Raw genomic sequence first — 25553 nt, 5'->3', positions numbered from 1 at the left:
CGCAGTGGTTGAGAGTCCGCCTGCCAATGCAGGGGACACAGGTTCGTGTCCCGGTCCGGGAAGATCCCACATGCCGCGGAGCAGCTGGGCCCGTAAGCCATGGCCACTGAGCCTGCGCGTCTGGAGCCTGTACTCCACAATGGGAGAGGCCACAACAGTGAGAGGCCCGCGTACCGCAAAAAAAAACAAAAAAACCCACAAAGTGGAAGGAGTAAAATATGTAGATATTTTTGAATGTGTTTGAATTTAAACGACTACCAGTTTAAAACAAATAGGTATAGTTATAAGTCAACATAATTGAAGCCCATGGTAACCACAAATCAAAAACCTTCAACAAATACACAAAAACTGAGAAGAAAGAAACACAAGCATAATACTAAAGAAAATCATCAAACCACAAGGGAAGAAACAAAAAGAAGAAATCAACAGAGAAGAAACTACAAAAACAACCAGAAAACAATTAAAATGGCGATAAGTACATACCTATCAATAATTACTTTAAATGTCAATGAACTAAATGCTCCAATCAAAAGACACACTGTGGCTGACTGGATAAAAAACAAGAGTCATCTACATTCTGCCCATAAGAGACCCACTTCAGTGCTAAAGGTACACACAGACTGAAAGTGAGAGATGGAAAAAGATATTTCATGCAAATGGAAATTATGAGAAAGCAGGGACAAAACAGATTTTTTTTTAAAAAGGCTATAACAAAAGACAAAGAAGGACATTATATAATGATAAAGGTATCAATACAAGAAGAGGATTTTACACTGGTTAACATATATAAACCCAAAACAGGAGCACTTAAATATATAAAGCAAATAGTACAGATATAAAGGGAGAAACTGACAATAATATTGGGTTGGCCAAAAAGTTCATTTCGGTTTTCCCATAAGATGTTATGGAAAAACCAATAAAATAGTAGTAAGGGACTTGAGCATCCTACTTACATCAATAGACATCTTCCAGACAGAAAATCAGTAAGGAAACAGTGGTCTTAAAGGAAAAAATACACCAGCTGAACTTAACAGATGTCTACAAAACATTTCATCCAAAAATAGCAGAATACACATTCTTTTCAAGTACACATGGAACGTTCTCCAGGAATGATCACAAGCTAGTCCACAAAACAAGTCTCAACAAATTTAAGAGAACAGAAATTATATCAAGTATTTTTTCCAACCACAACAGAATTAAACTAGACATCAATTACAGAAAGAAAAATGGGAAAACCACAAATATATGGAGACTAAACAACATGCTACAAAAAACACCTATGGGTCAATCAGAGAGGAAATGAGAAAATACCTGAGGGCAAATGAAAATGGAAATACAACTTTCCAAAATCTATGGGGTTCACCAAAAACAGTTCTAAGTGGGAAGTTTGCAGCGATACAGGCCTTCCTCAAGAAGCAAGAAAAATTTCAAATAAACAACCTAACCTACCATCTGAAGGAATTAGAAAAAGAAATACAAACAAAGCCTGAAGTCAGCAAAAGAAAGGAAATAATAAAGATCAGAGAAGAAATAAATGAAATAGATACCAAAAGAGAGAAGAGATCAATGAAACCAAGAGCTGGTTCTCTAAAAAAATAAACAAAACTGATAAACCTTTAGACAGGCTCACGAAGAAGAGAGAAACCAAATAAACAAAAGAAAAAAGAAAAAAAGGAGGAATAACAACTGATACCAGAGATATAAAAAAAAAATCGCAAGAGAATACTACCAACAGTTATATGCCAACCAACTGGACAACCTAGAAGAAACAGACAAATTTCTAGATATGTACAACCTGCCAAGACTGAATCAAAAAGAAATAGACAGGGCTTCCCTGGTGGTGCAGTGGTTGAGAGTCCACCCGCCGATGCAGGGGACATGGGTTCGTGCCCCAGTCCAGGAAGATCCCACATGCTGCAGAGCAGCTGGGCCTGTGAGCCATGGCCGCTGAGCCTGCGTGTCCGGAGACTGTGCTCCGCAACGGGAGAGGCCACAACAGTGAGAGGCCCGCGTACCGCAAAAAAAAAAAAAAAAAAGAAGAAAGAGACAATCTTAACAGACTGATCACTAGCAGCAAAACAGAATTTGTAATTTTAAAAACTCCTAGCAAACAAAAGCCCTGGACTGACTGGATGGCTTCACAGGGAAATTCTACAAAACATATAAAGAAGAACTAATACCAATTCTTCACAAACTATTCCAAAAAACTGAAGATGAAGGAACAATCCTAAATGGATTCTACGAAGCCAGCATTACCCTGATACCAAAACCAGACAAAGACACTACAAAAAAAGACGAAAATTACAGGCCAATATCTTTGATAAATATAAATGCAAAAATCCTCAACAAAATACTAGCAAACTGAACCCAACAATATATAAAAAGGGTCATATACCATGATCAAGAGGGATTTATTCCAGGGATGCAAGAATGGTTCAATATTCAGAAATCAATGTCATACACCTCATTAACAAAAGTGTAAAAATCACATGATCATCTCAATAGACACAGAAAAAGCATTTGACAAAATTCAACATGCATTCATGATTAAAACTCTCATCAAAGTGGGCATAGAGGGAACATATCTCAACATAATAAAAGTCAGTTATGATAAACCCACAGCTAACATCATACACAATGGTAAAAAGCTGAAAGCCTTTCCTCTAAATTCAAGAACAAGACAAGGATGCCCACTCTCACCACTTTTATTCAACACAATTTTGGAAGTCCTAGCAATAAGTGGTGCTGGGAAAACTAAACAGCTACATCTAAAAGAATGAGATTAGATCATTTCCTCACACCATATACAAAAATGAACTCAAAATGGATTAAAGACCTGAATGCAAAACCTGAAACCATAAAATCCTTAGAAGTGAACAAAGAACATTCTCTGACACAGATTTTAGCAATATTTTTTTGGATCTGTCTCCTAAGGGAAAAAAAAGAATTAGTAAATAAAAGCAAAAATAAACAGATGGGACCTAATCAAACTTAAAAGCTTTTTCACAGAAAAGGAAACCATCAACAAAACAAAAAGACAACCTACTGAATGGTAGAAAGTATTTGGAAATGATATGACCAATAAGGAGTTAATATCCAAATAATATGACCAATAAGGGTTAATAAACAACTGATACAACTCAATATCAAAAAACCCAAACAACCTGATAAAGAAATGGGCAGACGACTTGAATAGACATTTTTCCAAAGTCATACAGACGGCCAACAGGCACATGAAAAGATGCTCAATCTTGCTAATCAACAGAGAAATGCAAATCAAAACTACAATGAGATATCACCTCATATCTGTCAGAATGGCTATCACCAAAAAGACCACAAATAACAAATGTTGGCGAGAATGTGGAGAAAAGGGACATTACATTGTTGGTGAGAATGTAAATTGGTGCAGCCACTGTGGAAAACAGTATGGAGTTTCTGCAAAAAAACTAAAAATAGAACTACCATATGATCTAGAAATTCCACTCCTGGGTACATATCCAGAAAAAACAAAAACACTAATTCAAAGATACATGCACCCCAATGTTCACAGTAGCACTATTTACAATAGTCAAGATACAGAAGCAACCCAAGTGTCCATTAACAGACGAATGGATAAAGATGTGGTGTATGTGTGTGTGGATATATGTGTATATACATGTGTGCGTGTGTGTAAATACACACACGCACACATGTATACATATATAAAATGGCATATTACTCAGCCATAAAAAAAACAAATTCAGCCATTTGCAGCAACATGGATGGACCTAGAGATTATTATGCTTAGTGAAATAAGTCAGACAAAAAAAGACAAATACTATAGGTTATCAATTATTTGTGGAAGTTAAAATATAAAATGAATAATTATATGTAGCAAAACAGAAACAAACTCATAGATACAAAGAACAAACTAGTGGTTACCAGTGGGATGGGGGGAGGGGCAAGATAGGGGTATGGAATTAAGAGATACAAATTACTATGTATAAAATAGATAAGCAACAAGAGTATATTATACTGCACAGGGAATTATAGCCATTGTTTTGTAATAACTTTTAATGGTGTATAATCTCTAAAAATACTAAATCATTATGCTGTACACCCAAAACTAATGTAATAGTGCAAATTAACTATACTTCAACTAATTGATATCAAAGAACAGATCATTTCAATCTTTTAAAAAAAATTTTGTTATTCATTTATTTATTTATGGCTGCATCAGGTCTTAGCTGTGGCAGGCGTGATCTTTCATTGCAGCACACAGGCTCTCTAGTTGTGGTGCACGGGCTTAGTTGCCCCACAGCATGTGGGATCTTAGTTCCCCTACCAGGGATCGAACCCACGTCCCCTGCATTGGAAGGCGGATTCTTAGCCACTGGACCACCAGGGAAGTCTCCCAGATCATTTCTATCTTAAACAAATGCTTCCAAAGAATAGAAATGCAGCGAATACTCCATATCATATTATGAGACTAGAATAACATTGAAACCCAACAACAATTTGAGAAAAGAAAAAACCATAATGAATGGCAAATATCCAGGTTTAACTGGTATCAAGTGTCAGCAAAGCTGTTGGGCAGCATGAATTCTTACACAGCAGAAATGCATACATAAATTAAAACACCTTTGGAAAACAATTTGGCATTATCTTGAAAATTTGAACATTTCTATAACCTATGCCTTGATATTCTGCAAGCAGAAAAATCTTATACATATTTATCAGGAGACATATGTAAGAACGTAAACATCATTCATAATGTCAAAAGAATGGAAACAACACAAATGTCCATCAATAGGAGAATAAGAATAAAATTGTTTTTATTCACAGAATGGAATAACATTCATCAGTGAAAATGAATCAACTACATCTACTGCAAGAATATGCATAAATCTTAAACATATAATGATGAGTGAGAAAAAGCAAGGTACTGAAGACTAAAATGATATTATTTATAAAGTTCAAAAATAGGTGAAACTATATTAAGAATAAACAATATCTTTAAATGGGAACTCTATAGAAATAGATATAAAAGAATAATAAAAGATAAACACTCCCTATTTTCTTCTAAAGATTTTGCCTTTCCCATTTATGTTTTTAATACACACACACACACACACACACACACACACACATGCACGAGAACATGAACAAAGGATGGGTAGACACAAATAAGTTAGGTGTTAAGGGATGGGGGGTATATGAATGAGACCAGGGAGGGGCACTCAAATTTATTTCAAGCTGTTGATATCTGGATTCTTAGGTTGGGTCGTGGGTGCCCAAGTGTTTTATTATTAAGCTTCATGTTATATGTATTTTTTAAGAATATGTTCTAAATACTATATTAAAATACTAAAAACAGAAAGAATGAACAGAAGTAGGGAATCACTGACAGAAGGGGCACCACGAGATCTCAACTCAGACTGAAGAAAGGGTAACTCTTCTGAGGCAGCAAATAAGGAGGTGAGAGAAAAAATGGACAATCTTGTGGTGGTGATGACAGAAAGCAGAAGGAATTTATGTGCCTCTTTTTTTCCATTAAAAAAATAAAAAAGATATTGAACATCAAATTACATTTTTGGTTAGTTTAATAACAACAAACTATATTATGCCTATCTATTTTAAAAGGCAATTTAATGCTATCTCTACTATGAAGAGTTTAGCATATCAATTTCACTGTTCTCCTGTTTTGGTACTAATGGGAGCTAATTTAAGATAAACAATAAAAAGAACACAGAAAATGGTTTTCTCTTAGTGAAAAAGTTGTTAAAGAGGGCCTCTATTTCATCCTCTTGTTCTAATGCAACTTCTTTAGACTAGTTCTTAGAGACAGGCATGATGTTAAACATGAAATAATAAGTGGAGTTAGGCCACAGAAACCATTTAATCTGCCACCAACTCCTTTTGGGATCAAGACAGAAACTTCCACACTAAGAAAATTAAACACAATCAGATCCCAGGGAGGGGCTTTTCCTTTCTTCAAAACTGTCAATCTATTAAACAGAAATATACCAATAATGAAACAAAGAAATATGTATTTATTCCATGAGGAAATAAACTACTTGCTAAATTGAGCATCAATTCACATCTGAAAAGATAACATTTCCAGAGCACTCTCTCCTGAAAAGAGGACTGAATAGAAAACTTAAATAACACAATGAATGGTCTTTTTGCTCTTCTGCTCTTCTATTTCTGCTCTCCTTATTTGGCACAATATTCAGTTTAAGCAGTGAAAACATATCTCTTGAGAAATTGCTATCATGTCCCTTATAATTTGACATTTTAATGTCAAATGTTCAACATTCATTATTTACTGGACATTAAATTTATTTACTAGAAGTATTATTTATTAGAAGTTATGTGTTCTAGTGCTGGGAATATAAGGATAAATAAGTCATGCTTCTACAAAGTAAATGAGCTTTTTATTTCTGCAATATTCCAGAGAGAGTTGTGCACGCTTTTATAAAAAAGAAATAGATTAAAGTTTTCTGGTTTGCTTCTAGAGCCTTTACTGAAAATACTCTAACTAAATCTAAATGTTGTCCCTTTGGTCGTAGTAGCATAGAGGGCCAAAGGCTTTACTAGAATACCCCAAATGATTTCCAAATCCCTTTCCTAGGTTAAACACCATTATATGATAATTGGAAGGATACTGAGTCAGGAGCCAATCATTCCACGTTTGTGCCCTAGCTCTGCCACAAATTCACTGACTTGTAGAAGTCAACCTAAAGGAATTCACTCCAGGCTTATCTCCCCATGTGCCAAAGAAGGCAGCTGCATTAAATTATCTGTGATGTCTCTTTAAGCTCTAAGAGGTCATAATTCTAATGAGTTGTCATCCTATACATTTAATTTGGGCCATTTTCTCTAATATATGACCTGTCTTGCCCAATGAAAAGAGCACTTGTCACTTTCTACCCACTCTGGTTAATCTCACTATTACACTTAAATACATTAAAATCATTTTGCAGTTGTAGTTCCTAAATACAATAAAATCATTAGCAACAGATTTCAAGTTTAATAAGCCGAAGGGAAAATTCGCAGTTATTGTTATATATGGCAAAAGTTTATTTACATCTGAATATTCCTCTTGAAAGCTTTTCCTAAAAAATCAACTTAAATGTAAATAGTACAGATTCTTTCCTGATGTAAAATATATTTGAGAGTATACTATCCCTTACTAAATATAATTTTTTAAATAGTTGGCTAAGATTACTCCTATTATATTTTTACTTATGCAAAACAAACGTTAACAAGGGAACATCATAATTATAGAGACCTGCATAGAACAAATTTTCTCCATCATCACAAAAATTTTATAGAATCCATATTCTTATAAAATTCACTGGTGGCTGTTCTAAGTGAAAACAGTAGATCTGCCATGTAGATATACAGAATTATATCAACAGCAAAGGTATCTCAAAGCTAAATAATGTGAAAAAAAGCGCAATAGTTTAAACAGTCAGCTGACTCAAAACTACCATCACTTCAAATTAACAATTTAGAGAACTATCTACCATGGTGAAATATGTGTTTCCACTGCAGTAATCTCATCTTTACTTGAGAGGAGAAAGTGTAGAGGAGGCTGGCAAAACAGCTATAACTGCTTCTATTTTATTGTATAATACATGTTTCAAAAGAATGAGGGAAACATTTTAGGAAGAGTTTGCAGTAGTAGGAAAGAATCTTACTGTATGAAAATGCTGTATATCTAAGAATCACCTTTTTTGAAGGGAGTCAGGAGTGGCATCCTAAAGAGGAAGGAGAAGCCCTACTCCCAGCACACAGCAAAAGTACACTCTTCACAAAGGTAAAGAACTGTTCACCGGCCTTTGGAAAACGACACCACTTGCCAGAATGCAATGTATAAACTACAGACAACTGCTTCCAAAAGGATAAATCAAGTTTGGACAGATAATTTAACTCTATTCTTAAGTGATAGCAAATGTCACAGAGGGATGTGATTTCACAAAAAGAATAAATTCAAAGGCACAAGCAAAAATAAGACACTGCGTTTTTCGGGGGTGGGGTGGGAGAGAGTGGGAGTTTCAGGCCTGAAGTAAAATGTTAAAGAAATGCTAAAAAAAGAAGTTGTGTAGAGAAAGATTTCTGGACAATCTACATGAAAAAAAAAAAGAGAAAACTGACACATTTCAGAGCCAATGTGGCAAAACAGATTTGGAATCCCACGCTAGGTTATTTTCTCTAAAATCATTCATTGCAGCTTCTTAAATTACAAAATACTAGTAAAATTTCCTATATTCCCTTCTGTTACAGTTCTTAAAGAACCCACTAATACAGCAAACCTGTACAAAAGTTTAAACATAAAGCAATGCAAATCAGGGAGTTACTTTATCTTATAGGAGATGTTTTATTACCGGCAAAGAGGAAAAAAATGATAAATAAAAAATCCAGTCCCCCAAAGCAATGATCACCAAAATTAAAAACAAAACTAGAAAATAAGAGTCTAAAACATAATACTGAGGTCACATGTATTATGTCTGACCCCTTTTCACCTATGATTCTAAATATGAAAACAAAGAAATAATGACATAACTGTTGAAAATTCTAAAGAAATATTTTCCAAAGCTATAGAAAAAGCTAGAATCTTTAGTTAAGTGACTCCTTAATGAATAAGAAATAACACTATGAATTAGGGCAAAAATATTAAAAAGGACAAGACTCTAGGCATTAGAATATTCATTTAAACATCATATAGTCAGTTGTTTATTATCTACTATAAAACTTCCAAATATCTACTGACGTTGTCATCTACTCTAATTAAGTGGTTAATTGATAGGAAGACCATTTTTCTAGCTCAAAAGCAAATCTCCTTAAAAATCACACAATGCCTTGCTTGTGGAGAAGATGGAACCACGAACTCAACATTTCATTTTTTTCAAAAATTACTTAAAATAATACATTTTCCAAAGGTACTGTACATTTTAGAGAACAGTCCACTGCATCACTCTAAAGCAGTACTTCCCAAGCAGGTATGAAAATCTTATATCATTCTATAGCATTTTATCACTTTTTCCCAGAACATAATATAAAAGTAATATACAATGAGCTTGTTTTAAGTTTAAAAAAAGAATTCACTGAATTATTAATATTATAAAACACTGAATTAAAGTGAACTTCATAATACCATCTTAACATATACCAAAGTAAAAGAAAGACCAATTCTGGCTCTTCCCATCTACAAATGGAAGTCATAATCTTTAATTTTAAAATAGTTATGTAAGATACAGAATGAATTGTAAATCATTTTTAAAACTATCTACTTTCATGTTGGATTTTAAGACTACATATAAATTAGGATGAAAAATGGTATTATGCCATCAAAAACAGAGGGGGAAACTATTTTTATAAACTGATCTTTGAAATTTAACTTTTACACTTAAAAAAAGAAATCCAGCTGGTTTATTTTTATAATTTTTACGTTTCTTTTTAAGCAACTATATATGAGAAAACGTCTGCAAGCCTGGCCTGGTAGACAACTCACTGACTGTGTAGAAAGTCTTTCATTCCCCATAAATGAAGATCCAAATTCGATTTAATCACATTATATACTATCTTTTTTACCATAATTTTTAGAGTACTAAAGACATTATGATATCGAAATAATTTTCATGAAATGAGTACAATTTATTCATCTGGGGATAATTGTCTTGAGGCAAATTTTCAGGATTACCATTCTTATGCTCCTTATTAAGTTGTTATATATAACAAATATCAGTGAATTTTATGGTTTCTGTTATTGACGAGTGTTTCATTTAAAATAAAACCACCATATCATTTACGATTTCTAGCTGAGTGATAAATCTTGAATGACTGACAGATCTCCAACTAACTAGTCAACTGATAATATCAGAAAGATTTTAAACTCAATTAAATTAACTCAGAATGGTTTAAAGATTTCAACGTTAAGACCTGAAACCTTAAAACTCCTGGAAGAAAATATATGATGTAAGTTCCTTGACAGAGGTCTTGGCACTGATTTTTTTTAATCTGACATCGAAAGCAAAAGCAACAAAAGCAAAAATAAATAAGTGGGACTACATCATACTAAAAAGCTTCTGCACAGCAAAGGGAACCATCAACAAAATGAAAAGGTAACCAACTGAATGGGAGACAGTATTTAGAAATCATATATCTGATAAGGGACTAATATCTAAAATGTATAAAGAACTCATACAACTTAATAGCAAAAAAACAAACATCCGATTAAAAAATGGGTAGAAAATCTGAACAGATATTTTCCAAAGAAGACATAAAGATGGCCAACAGGTTCAACATCATTAATCATCAGGGAAATGCAAATCAAAACTACAATGAGATATAATCTCACACTTGCCAGAATGGCTATTATCAAATAGACAAGAAATAACACGTGTTGGCAAGAATGTGGAGAAAACAGAACCCTTGTACATTGCTGGTGGGAATGTAAACTGGTGCAGTCACTATGGAAAACAGCACAGAGCTTCCTCCAAAACCTCTGTACCTCCTGGATAAATCAGAAGAAGAAAGAAAAATAGCATCTCTTATATGTGGGATCTTAAAAATTAGCAAACTAAAACAAAAACAAGCTCATAAATACAGAGAACAGCTTGGTGGTTGCCAGAGGTGGGGTGGGGGGTGGAAGAAATGGGTGAAGGGGGTCAAAAGGTATAAAGAAAAAAAAATAATGTATTTTAAGTGAAAAAACTTGCTTATATCTTTAAAAAGGGGAATATTTTTTAAAATGAAGTCTTCCTTTAAGCATTTAACAATTTCGAAAATAATATGAGAAAACACTAAAAAAACACTAGTCCTGGCTAGGAATACAAAGCTTAAAGAGAGATTGATATGAAAATCATAATATCAAACTTCAGAAAGTAGTTTCTATTATTCTACAGTGATATGAATGTTCAGTATGTCACTAATGCCCAAATTCTAATTTTACAAAATATAATCCTATAAAAAATATAATTCACATATCCAAAAAACTATCTAAATCTTAGGGAATGGTCAAAAGATAATACTGGGTGTTAGTTCATGCAGTGTGGAGCTCGTGCCTTCGACTGACTTTCTACAGACTAATCAATAGGTACTAACATCTGTAGGGACAAGGGTTAACTTTTAGATTTTGTCCAGAAGAAATGCAAATAATTTATGATCTGTGCAGCAGTTAAAATTTCTGTCCAGTAGGGTAACAGAGAACCTCAAAGTTTAGAATTTATGGATCTGCAGGACATTAACTAGTTTTGTAACTAATTTGGCAATCTTATCTGCCTATAAAAATCCTAAATTCTTCAAATGCTCTTTGGACCACACCTCACAAATTACTGATAACTTCATTAGTTAATGATTTGCATAATATGTTTAATTTACACTTATTTTATATTTACATGAGAGTCATGATTTTACCCTTATGAAAATCACACTTTAACATGTGCTTTATCTTATTTGTTCAGGGATGTGGTGGGGATTATATTCTAATTTTTATCTAGTAAGCAATTGTTAATTATCTTCAAATATCCACCTCCATGAATATCCTAATATGTATGGATACAATTAAATTCTTGAAGAAAACGTTTATTGGTTATATTCAAAGCAGCTATCATTTTAATAATCAGAAATCTAAATTTCAGATCTACTTCCAGGGAAATCTGAAACCTAGTAACAAGCACAAACGGAACCAGAGTAAAATGGAGGAACTACAAAAAGGAGGGAAAAAGACCACTACCTACATGAGTTTTTGCCAAGTCTTTTCAAAGGAAATTTAAAAAGCATAATATTTTTAAAATAGTAAAGTCCTACATAAATATTACTTTTTCCTTTATTTTATATATGTTAGGTTAAGACAAGACAAATTGAACTAAGCCACAGTAGTTATTAACTAGCACACAGCATTGTTCAGCAAGTTTGAGGAGAAAGATATTTCTCATATGGTCTTTAATCAAAACATCTATGAAGGTTTTCTGGAATTCAATTTACAAAAAGACTTAAAACTTATTTCTCCTTTACTCCCACTCTTCCATATGTAACTAAAACACTTATCCTCTCCTAATAAAACATTCCCAGAGAGCCTAACACTGAACCTTTCACTCTGTAGGCACTCAGATGTTTTATTTTTTAATTTTATTTATACTAACAATGTGTGTGCAAGATCTAAAGTGAAAACGTGTCTTTGTATATATCTTTGTGTGCTTAGTACAGATTCATGTGTATGTGTTATACACATACTATTTCAAAGGGTATGTCTGCTTATATCTGTTTGTGGAAGGATATTTTTCTCACTAAAGGAAATAACTTTCTGCAAAAGGTACAAAGAAGTCAGAAGAGATGGAGCCAGAGGTTTTCTTGACAGAGAAACATGAAGGAAGTCTTTGGTCCTAGATCTTAACATTAGTATGGCCTCAAAAAGAGAACAGGATCAGATGTAGTAATAAGACGAGGTAAGAGAAGAAAACAACTTAGAATGGTGGCTTGTTATCATTACCAGTAAAAAAAAAACACTTTGACTATCATGAATGACAATAAAGAATGAGAAGGTGAGATCATTTTGATTATTACTTTCTCAATTTGAGGATAAGGTTAATGCCAGTACTATTTCAATTTTACCTTGTCATTAGACAGACTATAGATACTATTATCTAACCAGCAAAAGGTATCAAAGCCACCAGGTATAATGTTGCTGATGGTCAGAAAGTACTGGAATATCTGAGTTGCTAAAAAGGAAAATGAACAGGTAGGTATCAATTTCAGAGACAAGAAGGATATATAAAGAAACATTTAGGTGACCAATGAGAAAGGAATATTCAGTTGCTGATGAAAAACATTAGGGAAGTGAACAAGAGGAAGCCCATCTAGAAGAAAGAACTTAGGATGATAGGCAAGAAAATGTGAAATCATGGAAACAGGTTGTCATTAAAATGACAACTGGGTGTTTATCTGATGAATATTGTGGACAGCTAGTAATAAGTCTTTGTTATGAATAATTCAATAAGGTAAAACAAAAACTTTTGCTTACAGGAACACCAGTACTCATAACAAAGTTATCCTTTTAAAAATATTTAGAATACATACAAAAACATAGGCTTAATTACAACAGCCCAAATGATCCAAAATAATATCAAGGAAAATAATTATTAATCAAACAAACATCTATATTGAATTTAATTATATATAACTCTAAGTATCATTTAATGGCTGGTGTTGAATTGCCCCTTAAAGCTGATTATGTTTGGCGGTATATTAGCCAGCATTTGAAATTACTCTCGTCTCATTAGGACATTAGGCTTTTAAATAAGTGTCTAGTGCTTATTTACTTGGGAAAAATATTCTAACTGAATCTCTTTAGTGTCTAAAAGAAAATATATTGACAGAAGAAGCTTTAACACCTGAGTCTTAAAACATCAATCTATGATATCAGTTCAAGGCAGACAGGAATTCTCTGTCTTCCATTTTTTCCTCCAAGATGCAAGGTATTTAGCCACTACAAATTCATATAGCATGAGACCCAACTAGGCATACATTTCTGATCAGATGCACACACCTAAGCAGGATGTGACAGGTTCCTCACAAAAAGGATCTTTGCTTCTATTTGGAGTTCACAGAGTTAGTTTCTGAACCACTGGGCTCCGTCCACTTTGCATTCCTTCAGAGCAACATTTCTTGCATGCCCCTGGCATGACAGGTAGACTTCCCTGCCTGTATGAAATACTCATTCACCATGGCAACATCCAGGCCTCCTACATTCAGCTTTTGCTTTCTTCTCTCACTACACTTTTGATTCTTCTCCTTGGTATGCAGCTTCCTATCCAGCAATCAGGGTAACACCTTTCCTAACATAATCCAGCAGCCAGGGCTGCCTTCCCTTACACTGCTGGCACACAGCTTCTAATAAGTCTACATCACAGTCAAGTCAACCAATGACAAAAGTCTGCAAGATAAAACTGAACAACAAAACAACTGTCTTCTGCTTAGGATATGTAGAAAGATGGAAAGAGCATTGTTCCAATCCTTACAACAACAATATAATGCATATTAATCTGAAAAATGACAACTTTTCTTGAACCCATCAGAGAGTTGTAAGTCCACAGGAAAACCAATTACCCTGAAATCTAAGGAGAGATGAAATCCAAGGACACATGGAGCTGGAGCACTTGCTTACCTGGGGAAAATACCAGGTACGATACAAGCCAGCTAAGAATTCAGCTAAAGTTTTTAATGAATTGCTTAAGGCCACATGTAGTTTAGTATGAAAGCATAGAACCTGTGGGAAGCAAAGATACAAGAAGAATTCAAACTCACTTGTAGACTCTTCTCCACAGACCTCCCAGGGACTCATAAGAAAGATTGGGGTAGGGAGGATAAGAAACTTCAAAAGAGGTCTGGAAGAAGGACACAGCAACCACCACTGTAAAGGCATGAAGCTGAAGCACAGCCCAGATTCTTCAACTCTTTCTCCTCTAGAGAACAAAAACCTTCAGGTCCCGAGGGAAGGCAGCAAGCCTGGATGACCTTAGACCACAAATAAAACCCCACTGCTGATATAGGAAGGGGAAAGACAGGCCCTCTATCCCAATGGAGGCAGGAATATATTATGAGCCCAGACTACCATAGGCCTCCTAAAGCTGGGGAAGAGGGCCCTATCCCCTAGACCCTGGGTCTCAGAGCCTGCCTAAGACTGAGGCTGAATCAGAACAACAGAAAATGCCCTACCGACAAACACTGAGTAACAAGTAACAGCACTCTATTCCTGAGGAGGGTCAACAGTGCAAAGAGAGACCTTTTCTGAGGCACAGGTGCAAAGGAAAGACCTACAGCTGAGGGTGAGACAAACACTAACTCTAGAGGAATCTAAAGCCTGTGATACACTGAGGAAAAGAAGAGCAACAACAAAAGCCAAAGCCAATTCAACTCCTGGCTAGACTAAATCAACCCCTCCCCTGTCCCACTAAAATCCTAGCACAAACCAAGATAGGTCCATGTGCAGGCAAAAATACGATTTATCTCAGTCTTTACTGTCATAAGCAAGATGTCCAACACCCAACATACAAAAAGCAAGAAAGAACACAACCCACTGTCAGGAAAAAAACCCAAACAACATAACTAGAGTAAGACAGACCCAGATACTGGAACTATTAGGTATGGAATTTAAGATAACTATGATATATGCTAACAGTTCTCATGGAAGAACTGCAAGACAACATGCAAAACAGATGGGGATTACAGCAAAGAGACAGAAACCATAAGAAAGAATCCAGTAGAAATGCTACAAACCAAAAACCTGGTAAAAGAGATAAAGTGCATTTACAACTGGCTCATTAATAAACTCAACACAGCCAAGGAAACAGTGAACTTGAAAATGGATCAAGAGAAAATACCCAAACTGAAACACAAAAAGAAAAAAAAATAGAGCACCAACCTAGAATGGTGAGAAATTTTCAAATGGTCTAACATACATGCAATTGGAGGTCAGAATGAGTAGAAAAACAAAATGGAGCAGAGGAAATATTTGAAATGAAAATGTCTAAGAATTTTCCAAAAATGATAGCAGAGGTCAAACCAGGGATTCAAGAAGTGCAGCAAACAACAAATAGAACTAACACCAAATAAAACATGCCTAGACATTACAAAATGTCTAGATTTGAAAAATTTTTTCAGTTTTTGCTGAAAACCAAAAACAAAGCAAAAATCTTGAAGGTGGCCAAGGAAGATAAAAGATATATAACATATAGGGGACCAAAGATACAAATAATAGTAGAGTTCTCCTCAGAAACCAAGGAAATGAGAAGGCAACGGTATGATATAGTTAATGTGCTAAAAGAAAAAAATCAAACAAACAATGAAAGAAAATTCTATACCAACAGAGCATAACTTTCAAAACTGAAATACAGACTTTTTTCAGGCAAACAAAATCTGAGAAAACTCAATGTCAACAGACCTGCAATGTAAGATATTTAAAGGAAGTTCTTTAGGCAGAAGGAACATACCAACCAAAAAGCTGAAAAGAAATGAAGAACACTGGGTGTTGTGAGCAACCATACTTCCAGGAGATGCTTCCCAAAGGAAGAGCCCTGGGGAAAACTAAGTATGGGAAACGCTATATGTTAAATGTATCTTATGATCATTCACAACACATATTAGCAAAGTAAAAGTTTGTAGTAAAGAAATGTCATAAATGAAGGTAAAAATGAAATTCATTTTTTATTATTTTAATTGCTATAAAAGACAAGAGACTATAGCAAAAACAGTAGCAATATATTGTGTGCTTACACTATAGTAAAAGTAAAATGTATGGAAACAATGGAAGGAAAGTATTAGAGATATACTGTATTAAGGAATTACCAGTGGTAAGTGGTATATTACTTGAAGATAAGACTCCGTTAATAAAAGATGTATATTGTAAACCTAGGGCAACCACTGGAAAAAAATACTTAAGAGATATAAATTACCAGTCAATAATGGAGATAAAATGTAATCATAAAAATACTCAATCCAAAAGAAGGCAGAAAAAGAAAAAAACACATAAAATCTAGCAAGATGGAAGATTTTAATCCAACCATATTAATAATTACATTAAATATAAATGGTCTCATAAACCAATGAAAAGACAGATTGTCAGGCTGGATATGAAAACAAGACCCAACTATACTATATTTATAAAAAATCCACTTTAAATGTAAAGAAACAGGTAAATAGATGATATGTAAACAGGTAATACGGAAAAACATACAATATGCAAACAGTAGTCAAAGGAAGCTGGAGTAGCTACATTAGTATCAGACAATGTACACCTCAGAACCAGATTATTATCATGGATAAAAAAGGGACATTTAATAATGAAATGATAAACTGGTCAACTCAGTAAGACATAATGATTTTAAATCTATGAACTCAACAGAAGAACTTAAAAATACATGAAGAAAAAACTGATAGAAATGAGAAATAAATCCACAATTATAGTTAAAGAATGCAATATTCCTCTTTCAGTAATTGATAGAATAAGTGGACAGAATATTACGAAGACTATAGAAGACCTGAAAAACACTATGAACAATCTTGACAATTACAGATCACTCCACCCACAACAGCAGAATACACATGCACAGTACAGGGAGAACACATGTGCATAAGGAAATCACCAAGATAGAGCATATACTGGGTCAAAAACCAAACCTTAACAAACTTAAAATAACCCAAGTCATAAAATACATATTGTCAGACTATAATTTATACAAATATTAACTCAAATGGATAGATCTAAATATAAAACCTAAAATTATACAACATCTAAAACAAAACATGAGAGAAAATCTTTGTGACCTTGGATTAGGCAAAGATTTCTCAGCTATGATACCAAAAGCCTGATTCATAAAAGAAAAATTTAAAAATCAGACTTCATCAAAGTTAAAAACTTCTTTAAAAATGCTGAAAGAATGAAAAAGCAAACAACAGATGGAGATGCAATTTTTGCAAACGACATATCTGATAAAGGATTTCTATCCAAAATATATAAATAACTCTCAAAATTCAGAAAACAAAAAGCCTTAATTCTTTTTTAAAAATTGGGTAGAATTGAACAGACACCACCAAAGAAGGTACATGGATGGCAAACAAGCACTTGAAAATATACTCACGTCATTAATCATTAGAGAAATGCACGTTAAAACCACACTGAGATACCCCTACACACCTACTAGAGTAACTATAATTTAAAAACAAAGAAAACCTGACAATGCTAAGTGCTGACAAAGATGCAGCTGGAATTTTTACACTATGCCTGTGGGAATGCAAAATGATACAGCCACCTTGAAACTGTCAATTAGGAAGTTTCTTATAAAATTAAACATACACTTACCGTATGACCCAAGAATCCCACTCCTAGGTATTTTATCTCTTAAAATAAAAACTTCACACAAAAGCCTATACACAGATGTTTACAGTGACTTTATCTATAATCACCAAAAATTGAAAACAACCCCAAATGTCCCTCAACTTGGGAATGGATAAACAGACTGTGGTACATCTACACAGTGGATTACTACTCAACAATAAGAAAGGAAGTACCAGTACATCCAACAACATGGATGAATCCCAAATACAAATGCATACGTGAAAGAAGCAGATTAAAAATGCTATATACTTTATCATTCAAGTTACATGGCATTCTGGAAAAGGCAAAAACCACAGGGACATAAAACAGATCAGTGGTTGTCAGGGACTAAAGATGGAAGAAGGAGTTGACTACAGAAGAACATGAGAGAATTTCTGGAGTAATGAAATATTCCTTAGTTTCTTGATTATGGTGATGGTTACAGACCGGTTTGTGTTTGTCAGAACTCTCAGAACTGTACACTAAAATGGATGAATTTTACTGCAGTTAACTTCTTTTTTAAGTGCAGAAAAAAATCACACATTTTAAAGACATTTTGCGCTACCTCATTTAAAAACTTTTAACTAGATTTTCTTAAATCCTTATCTAAGACACCTTGGAGACTTTTCCTCCATACAAAAAAAAACTGACTTTACTGAAAATAAAAATGACTATTGTAGTCTGGCAAAGTCCACAATGAGTCTTTATTGTCTGACTCCTGTAAACATTCCACGGCTAGATTCTACAGGGTTGAGTTAGGTTTTGCACCCTTCAGTGCTTCCACATTTTAACTAATGTAAAGTTTAGTATCTATCAACTCTCCTACTAGGAAGCTGGGATTAATAGGCTGTGGAAGGAAAAATATGACTGAATTGTTTAAATTTGTATTCCATCTTAGGACTTCTTTCTGATCTACAATAATATGTACAGCCCTCCCTCAGTATCCACAAGGGATTGGTTCTAGGAAACCCCATGGATACCAAAACCCACAGGTGCTCAATTCCCTTATATAAAATGGCAAAGTACAATGAATACAGTTGGCCCTCTGTATCTGTGGATGTTAAACCCGAAAATAGGGAGGGCTGACTGTAAAAATCCACTTGTAAGTGGACCTGTGCAGTTCAAACCCATGTTGTTCAAGGGTCAACCAAGCTTTCACACAAGAAAAGTAAGAGGGAGAGAGTAATGCCAATAGGAAAGGATGGATAACTGTGTTCATGTATCAAAACCAAACCAGATACTAAGAAATAATTATGACATCGTACAAAACAGGCTCTAATTTCAATTTCTAAATGCCTAGGATTTCCTAGTATTAGTTAAATGTCTTCTTGGTAATGTAATAAAAATGTTTTTATTTTCATTTATTTATTTATTTTTGGCCGTGCCATGCAGCATGTCGGATTTTTAGGGAAGTCCCTAAAAATGTTTTTAATAAAAAGCTTCTACTTATTCCAAAGATTCACAAAGAGTGATTAAAATGAAAACAAGAAAGCATTTGTGGCCTTGACAAAGAATCATAATTCATTCAACAAGTATGTGAATGCTGACTAAATATTAATCATTACTTAGGCACTGATTGAGCATTGCATAAGCACTGCTTAGTATCCAATGCTGAACAAACAAAATAATACCAGCAAAATGCTGTTTTTAAAGATATAACACACTTCTATTTTTTTATAGAGTATATTTACCTCAAAGCCAAGTCTATCCTTTTCCTTCCAAAAACAAAAATGTGTTACTTTCTTATCCCAGAATTCATCTGGCTTCACTACACAAACAAGGGACACTTCAGCTGGAACAACATTCTATAGAATACAAAAAAAATTACAAATTATACATGTAAAATGAATAATTTATTAAAGTTATAAATTATTAGATGCTCACGATTAGGCTGAGTAATTAGGAGACCTTTGGAAAATAATTAAAATAATAAAATAGAAGCAATACTGGAAACTTCAAAATGTACATGGCAATACAGAAATACTTGAAAGACAAGCTGATTCAGAGAAGATTTCAAAAAACAATGTAATACAGACAGTACCTGTGCATTATTTTTGTATTTTACTGAATCTCTATAACAGGGATATATTTAAGCTGTAAGATAATTTTTAGTTGAGAAATTATTAAATTTGGTTTTTCTATGATATGAAAAACATTTTTTATAACACAATCATCTTAGAGAATTTCCTCCAATAACATAAATCAATATTCTCACAAAATAAGTTTCTTACCAGCCATTATGCAAAAAGGCCAAGATTCTGCGTGATTATTAACTTGAAGAAGAGGACAAAGCTAACCTCAACAAATACAATTTCACATTTACTAGATGCAGTTATTCATATCATCTAAAGAATGGAAATTAACATTTACTGAGTTTAATATATATTCCACATATATTTTATCAGCAAGTCCCATGAAGTCTATCTTTAAAATATATCTTAATTAAACCTACCCATTTTTACCACCTACATTGCTAACATTCCCAGACTAGTCAGCCTTTTGAAATATCCTCTTAGCAGGCCTCCCTGCTTCACGTTTTCTCATGCTCAGAATAAAATTCAAACCCCTTACCAAGGCCAAGAAGGCCCTCCAAGCTCAGGGTTCCATGACCTCAGACTTCATCTCACACCTCTCCCCTCCCAGCTCACTCCTCTAACACAGCCACACTGACCTTCTTGCTGCTCCTAGAATGTGACAAGTCTGCTCCCAGTTCAGGACTTTGCCCTTGATGTTTCCTCTGCCTGGAATGTTCTTTGCCCTATACCTAGGAGTACTTCCTCAGTTTATTTAGGATTCTACTCAAATATTCCCTCTTCAGAGAGACCTTCTCTGACCACCCTATCTAAAGTAGCAGCATCTGACTCAGTCTCTTTTCACCAATTTATTTTTCTACATAGCATTTATCCTTATATGATGTTACATTACTTAGTAATTTGCCTAACTGCTTATTGTCTGACTCCTCAAACAGAATATAGGCTTCCCAATGGCAGGTACCTTATCTATAATGTTACTCCTATATCTCCAGAGCCTATGACAGTGCCTGACATATAGAAGATACTCCATAAATCTTTGTTGAATAAATGAATTCACATTAACAAGTGGATCTCATCCTTGCAATTTTACAGAAAAGTAAACTGAGCTTGAGAGAACTAAAGTAACTTGTCCAAGGGAACAGAGTTGTGAGGGATGGCACTGGATTAGAAGCCAGGTCGGTCTGACGCTAACGTTCTACCACACCATTCCAAATGTTCTAGACCAGGGGTGAGTAAATTCTTTCTGAAGGTCCAGATAATAAATATTTTAGGCTTTTCAGGCTATACAGTCTCTGTTGCAACTATTTCAATTCTGTCCACATAGTATGAAAGCTGCCATAAACAATATGTAAACAATAAAACTCTATTTATAAACTCTATTTATAAAATAGTGGTCAACCACTATTCTAGACCATAAATGGCACTACTGAATAATAATGTTATATAATTATAATAATAAGTATTGATTAGGGGAAAATAGAAAACTTTTCAATTTAAACATGTCACTGTGCACATCACAAATCTAGCACCTCCTGCAATGACTGGGTTGTGAATAAAGTTAAAAAAAAAAACACCTCAGTGTTATCAAAACTTTTATCAGAGGGGCTGGGAAATTTAGGGTAGAATGAGGTTTATTTATATGTTGATTGTGTTAGAATATTATTTCAAAATCACTGCGTATTAAAGCTGTGAGAAACAAGAGAAACCAAGCCACTCATTTTAGAGAATATTTGTTACAGGCAGAGCCAGCACTAAGCTCTGGGTTCCCAAACAGCCAGTACCAGTACCTTCTGAAATAAAAGCAATGAATAACTTTGTATGTAGAAACTGTTTGACCAGGAACAAACAACAGGTCATTGCAACTTCTGAAAATCTTAACTATTAATAAGTCCAAAAGTTGTTAAAATACCTATCAGAAAAGAAATCGCAAGAGGGGATTAAATCATCCATTGATTGTTCTTCAAAAGTGCCACTGATCAAAGTCCAGTTCAAACAGCAAGTCCCAAACAGCTCATCTGTGACACAGTTGAATGGAAGAACACAAGGTCATAATGAATGGATTTCTCATCTAACAGTTATTTTAACAACTTGCACAGAGAAGAGTTAATCTTCAGGGTTTGGAATACAAAAGTGCTGGGAACACATGTGACAGAAAAAGTTATTATGGGACACCAATCTGTGTTCCCTTAAAAACTGATCCACTGGGACCTCTGTCCTTTCCAACCCAAAGGAGTGATTCTAATGATGAAGGTTTAGGCCAACCAGTTAAGAATAAGGTAATGGGGAGATAATTTGGGAACCACCTCAGATACATCCCACTGGTAAATATACACTTTTAAAGGATAAAAACCTGGGGCTTAGGTTGTGCCAGGTTCCAATCGTGACTCTCTCCCATGTTCACCACGAGAACCTGGGTACATTACTTAAAATCCTTGAAGACCTTTGGGGATCGTAGAACCTGCCTCCCAAGTTTGTGAGGATGAAATTAAATGAGATCATTTATAGAGCAAGCTTATGCACAGTACCTGAACCATACTAAGCACTAAAACTAAAACTGAAATTAGCAGTTCCCATCCCTTGAATTTCTTTTTCCTAATTATCACAAATACAAATAAACCATTAAGATTCATTCTCCCTAGTTATCACTTAAAATTTTAAATTATATTTCTTTCCACAGAACCCTAAAGCAGCTACCGATTATTTCCCAGTTCCTTTAAAATTCTTGATCTTTCCTTCAGTCTCACTAATATTTACCTAATTCAATGTTCAACATCCCACGTAACAGCCAATATATTGCCCCCAAACTGGCCTGTCATCAGCTCCTTTCATTGTATTCACTTAATTTTTGAGCTATCACTGAATCAGTGTCCCTGCCAGGAATGTCCTTTTCACCTTCTTTCATTTAAATTAGATAATCTCTCTTATTTAATTCACTTAACTTTTACTTTCTTTACAAGCCCTTCTAAGGAAACCCAGGTACATCAGAGCAATCTGTCCCCTTTCAATCACTCAAATACTGTATTTTTCTCTTTCAGATCACAGTATCCTCAATACTCTCACAATAAACCAACAAGTATTTACTAGGTATCTACTATGTGCAAGGGATTACAGAAACATTCTGTGAGGAGCACAAGGAAATATAAACATAAGACTAGGAACAGATCAGGGATTCTATAATCACAGCTATTTATGAAATGCTTATCTGTGAGCTGCTGAAGCCCCCAAGGACACAGCTGTCAGAGTACGTTTCTTCTAGATCAGAGACAGATATAAGACTATTATGAATCTTGGTGATTTTTGAAGGAAAAAGGGTAACAGAAAGGAGAAACCTATCAGAACCACCTGAGAAGCTTTTTCAGATTAGACTTACCCAGTCCTACTCCCTACCTGTGGTATTAGGAGGGGGTGGAGGTGGGATGATGCAGCTACTACAGTGTGCAAAAGTTCCTAGATGAGTCTGATAACCTCTGCCCTCACACTTTGAGACTCATTGGCCTAGTTGTTTAAATTACTTAAACATGACATATTATTTTTGGTCATTTACAAACCTTTAGAATAAGGCTGAAATTTATTTTACTACTCAAGTGAAACCTGTAAGAATTGAATCTAAACAATCCAATAGTGACCTGTGCATTTCAGAACTCAGTCACTGCTGAGAAGCTTGGGCACAGTCCAATAAACAAAATGCATTTGCCACTATCACCTCACCTGTTGCTGTACAATAAAACCACTTCCTAATAGTCAAAAATAAAATTACCTGTAGCATTAAGACTACTGTTTTCACCACATTCCACTGGGATTTTCTGCCATCCACAATCACGGTAAATCCTCTAGCCTTACACTTTTCACTGAAATGAAACAAAATTACAGAGTATTAAAACAAGCTTCCTATTTTATTCTTAATAATCCTAAATAAAGTTTACAGTGTAATCATACATGGAGCAGCATTAATCTCAATTGACTTGGTTTGCACTGTCAATAAATGAATTCTTCAGTGTCCTTTCAGTTTTCTCAAGCAATTTATTTTTCTCATTTCAGGAAACACTGACAATTTATAAGCTAATTTGGCAAGAAAGTTACTCTAAAAGCATGTAAATTCAATGTCTTAAAAAGAGAAGAAATCAAAGCAACATTCAAATAGTCTCACTAGCCTCTCAATCTCTTCATCTGTAAAATGGGATCACAGTGAAGTAGGTAACTAATGACTGCCAAGTGTGGACGTACTTCTTGTCTCTCCTTCCTGCCAGAAGTGTAAGGTTGTGAAGTGATATTTCAAAACAGGTAGAAAATAAAGTAAGCTATTATTAAACCATTGGAAATAAGCTTCTTGGTGTTCTTTCGGGGAAATTTAACGAGGTGAAGTAGCATTGGTGTATATAAGAATTCAAAGCTTGAATACACCATGTCTGACCCACGTCTGCTTTCACTTTTGCATTCTTAGGCACTTGACCAGCACAATATTATCTTGAGTGTTGGAAAATGTGTTATTGCTATATATTATATTCAATTATTCAAGTACCTACTAAACACTTCTCAGAAGCCTGCCCTAGTAAAATGCAACAACATGGAAAAACTCTATCCTATGACCAAAACTACATAGCTATATTATTATTATTTATTATTACTATTACTATTTGTTTTACTTATAAAATCAACAACATAAAGATCTCAACTGCCCTCCCTCTAATATAGTGGAAGAAACTGCAGCTTTGCTTAGCAGAGCAAGGATTTGTTAGTGAAAATTCTCTCCACACAAAGTTCTCCCAATTGCCTACATTATAGGATAGGTTAATAGCAGGCCCTTTCCTGAGATTTAAATCCAACAGTCCAGGGAATTTTACTAATCCTCCCTTATTCTCTCCAAACATTCACATTAACCTCAAGAGGATTATTGGAGAAGGATATCCAATTCTATTGAGAAACAGTAAGGTCACAAGAATGAGGATGATATTGCTAAAGATTTGGAAGAAGAATAGGTGACTCTGTAGGCAGGGACAGAAGCTGAGCTTCCAAAGAAAGCAGAGAACTGTTCAAGAGGTGAGGCAAAGTGAAACATATGTCCATACAAAAAACCTGCAAACAGATATTCATAGCAGCATAATTCATAACAGCCAAAATCCAAAACAACTCGAATGTCCAACAATGGATGAATGGGAAAAAAAATGTAGTAATCCATTCAATAGAGTATTATTCAATCATAAAAAGAAATGAAGTACTGATATATGCTACAACATGGATAAACCTTGAAAACATGCTAACTGAAAGAAGTCAGATTCAAAAGTCCATATCGTATGATTCCATTTATATGAAATGTCCAGAATGGGTAAATCCATAGAGACAGAAAGCAGACTAGTGGCTGACAAGGGCTGGGAGGAGGGGAGAATGGGATGAGGAGGGACTACCAATGGGTATAGGTTTCTTTTTTGCGCTGATGGCAGTGTTCTGGAATTAGAGAGTGATGGTCGCACAACCTTGTGAATATACTGAAAACCACTGAACTGTACACTTTAAAAAATGATGTTTATGATATGTGACTTATATCTTAATAAAAAAATGTTGAAGTATTCTATTTTTGGATTTTGCATTACAAAATAAAGGATCCACTAAGCATTCGTGGGGGTAAGGCAATAATACAGTGATCTCTTCTGCATCAGCAACAG

General features: G+C 34.5%; 1 protein-coding gene across 4 annotated transcripts in view; it reads right to left on the bottom strand.

Moving 5' to 3' along the window:
• Positions 1 to 25553, bottom strand: part of SESTD1 (SEC14 and spectrin domain containing 1) — a 135535-nt gene that overhangs the window by 50733 nt on the left and 59249 nt on the right. For all 4 annotated transcript variants that reach the window (XM_029225172.1, XM_029225171.1, XM_029225174.1 and 1 more), the window contains 2 exons: positions 23651 to 23741; positions 19552 to 19665 (listed from right to left, as the gene is read on the bottom strand). In XM_029225172.1, the coding sequence (XP_029081005.1) occupies positions 19552 to 19665; positions 23651 to 23741 (205 nt within the window). The remainder of the gene's footprint in view (positions 1 to 19551; positions 19666 to 23650; positions 23742 to 25553) is intronic.

This window comes from Monodon monoceros, unplaced genomic scaffold (assembly GCF_005190385.1).
Source record: "Monodon monoceros isolate NGI ecotype Baffin Bay Population unplaced genomic scaffold, NGI_Narwhal_1 Super_Scaffold_16, whole genome shotgun sequence".
Lineage (NCBI taxonomy): Eukaryota > Metazoa > Chordata > Mammalia > Artiodactyla > Monodontidae > Monodon > Monodon monoceros.
The sequence above is the reverse complement of the archived record's forward strand: the minus strand, read 5'-3'. Positions and strand labels throughout refer to the sequence as shown.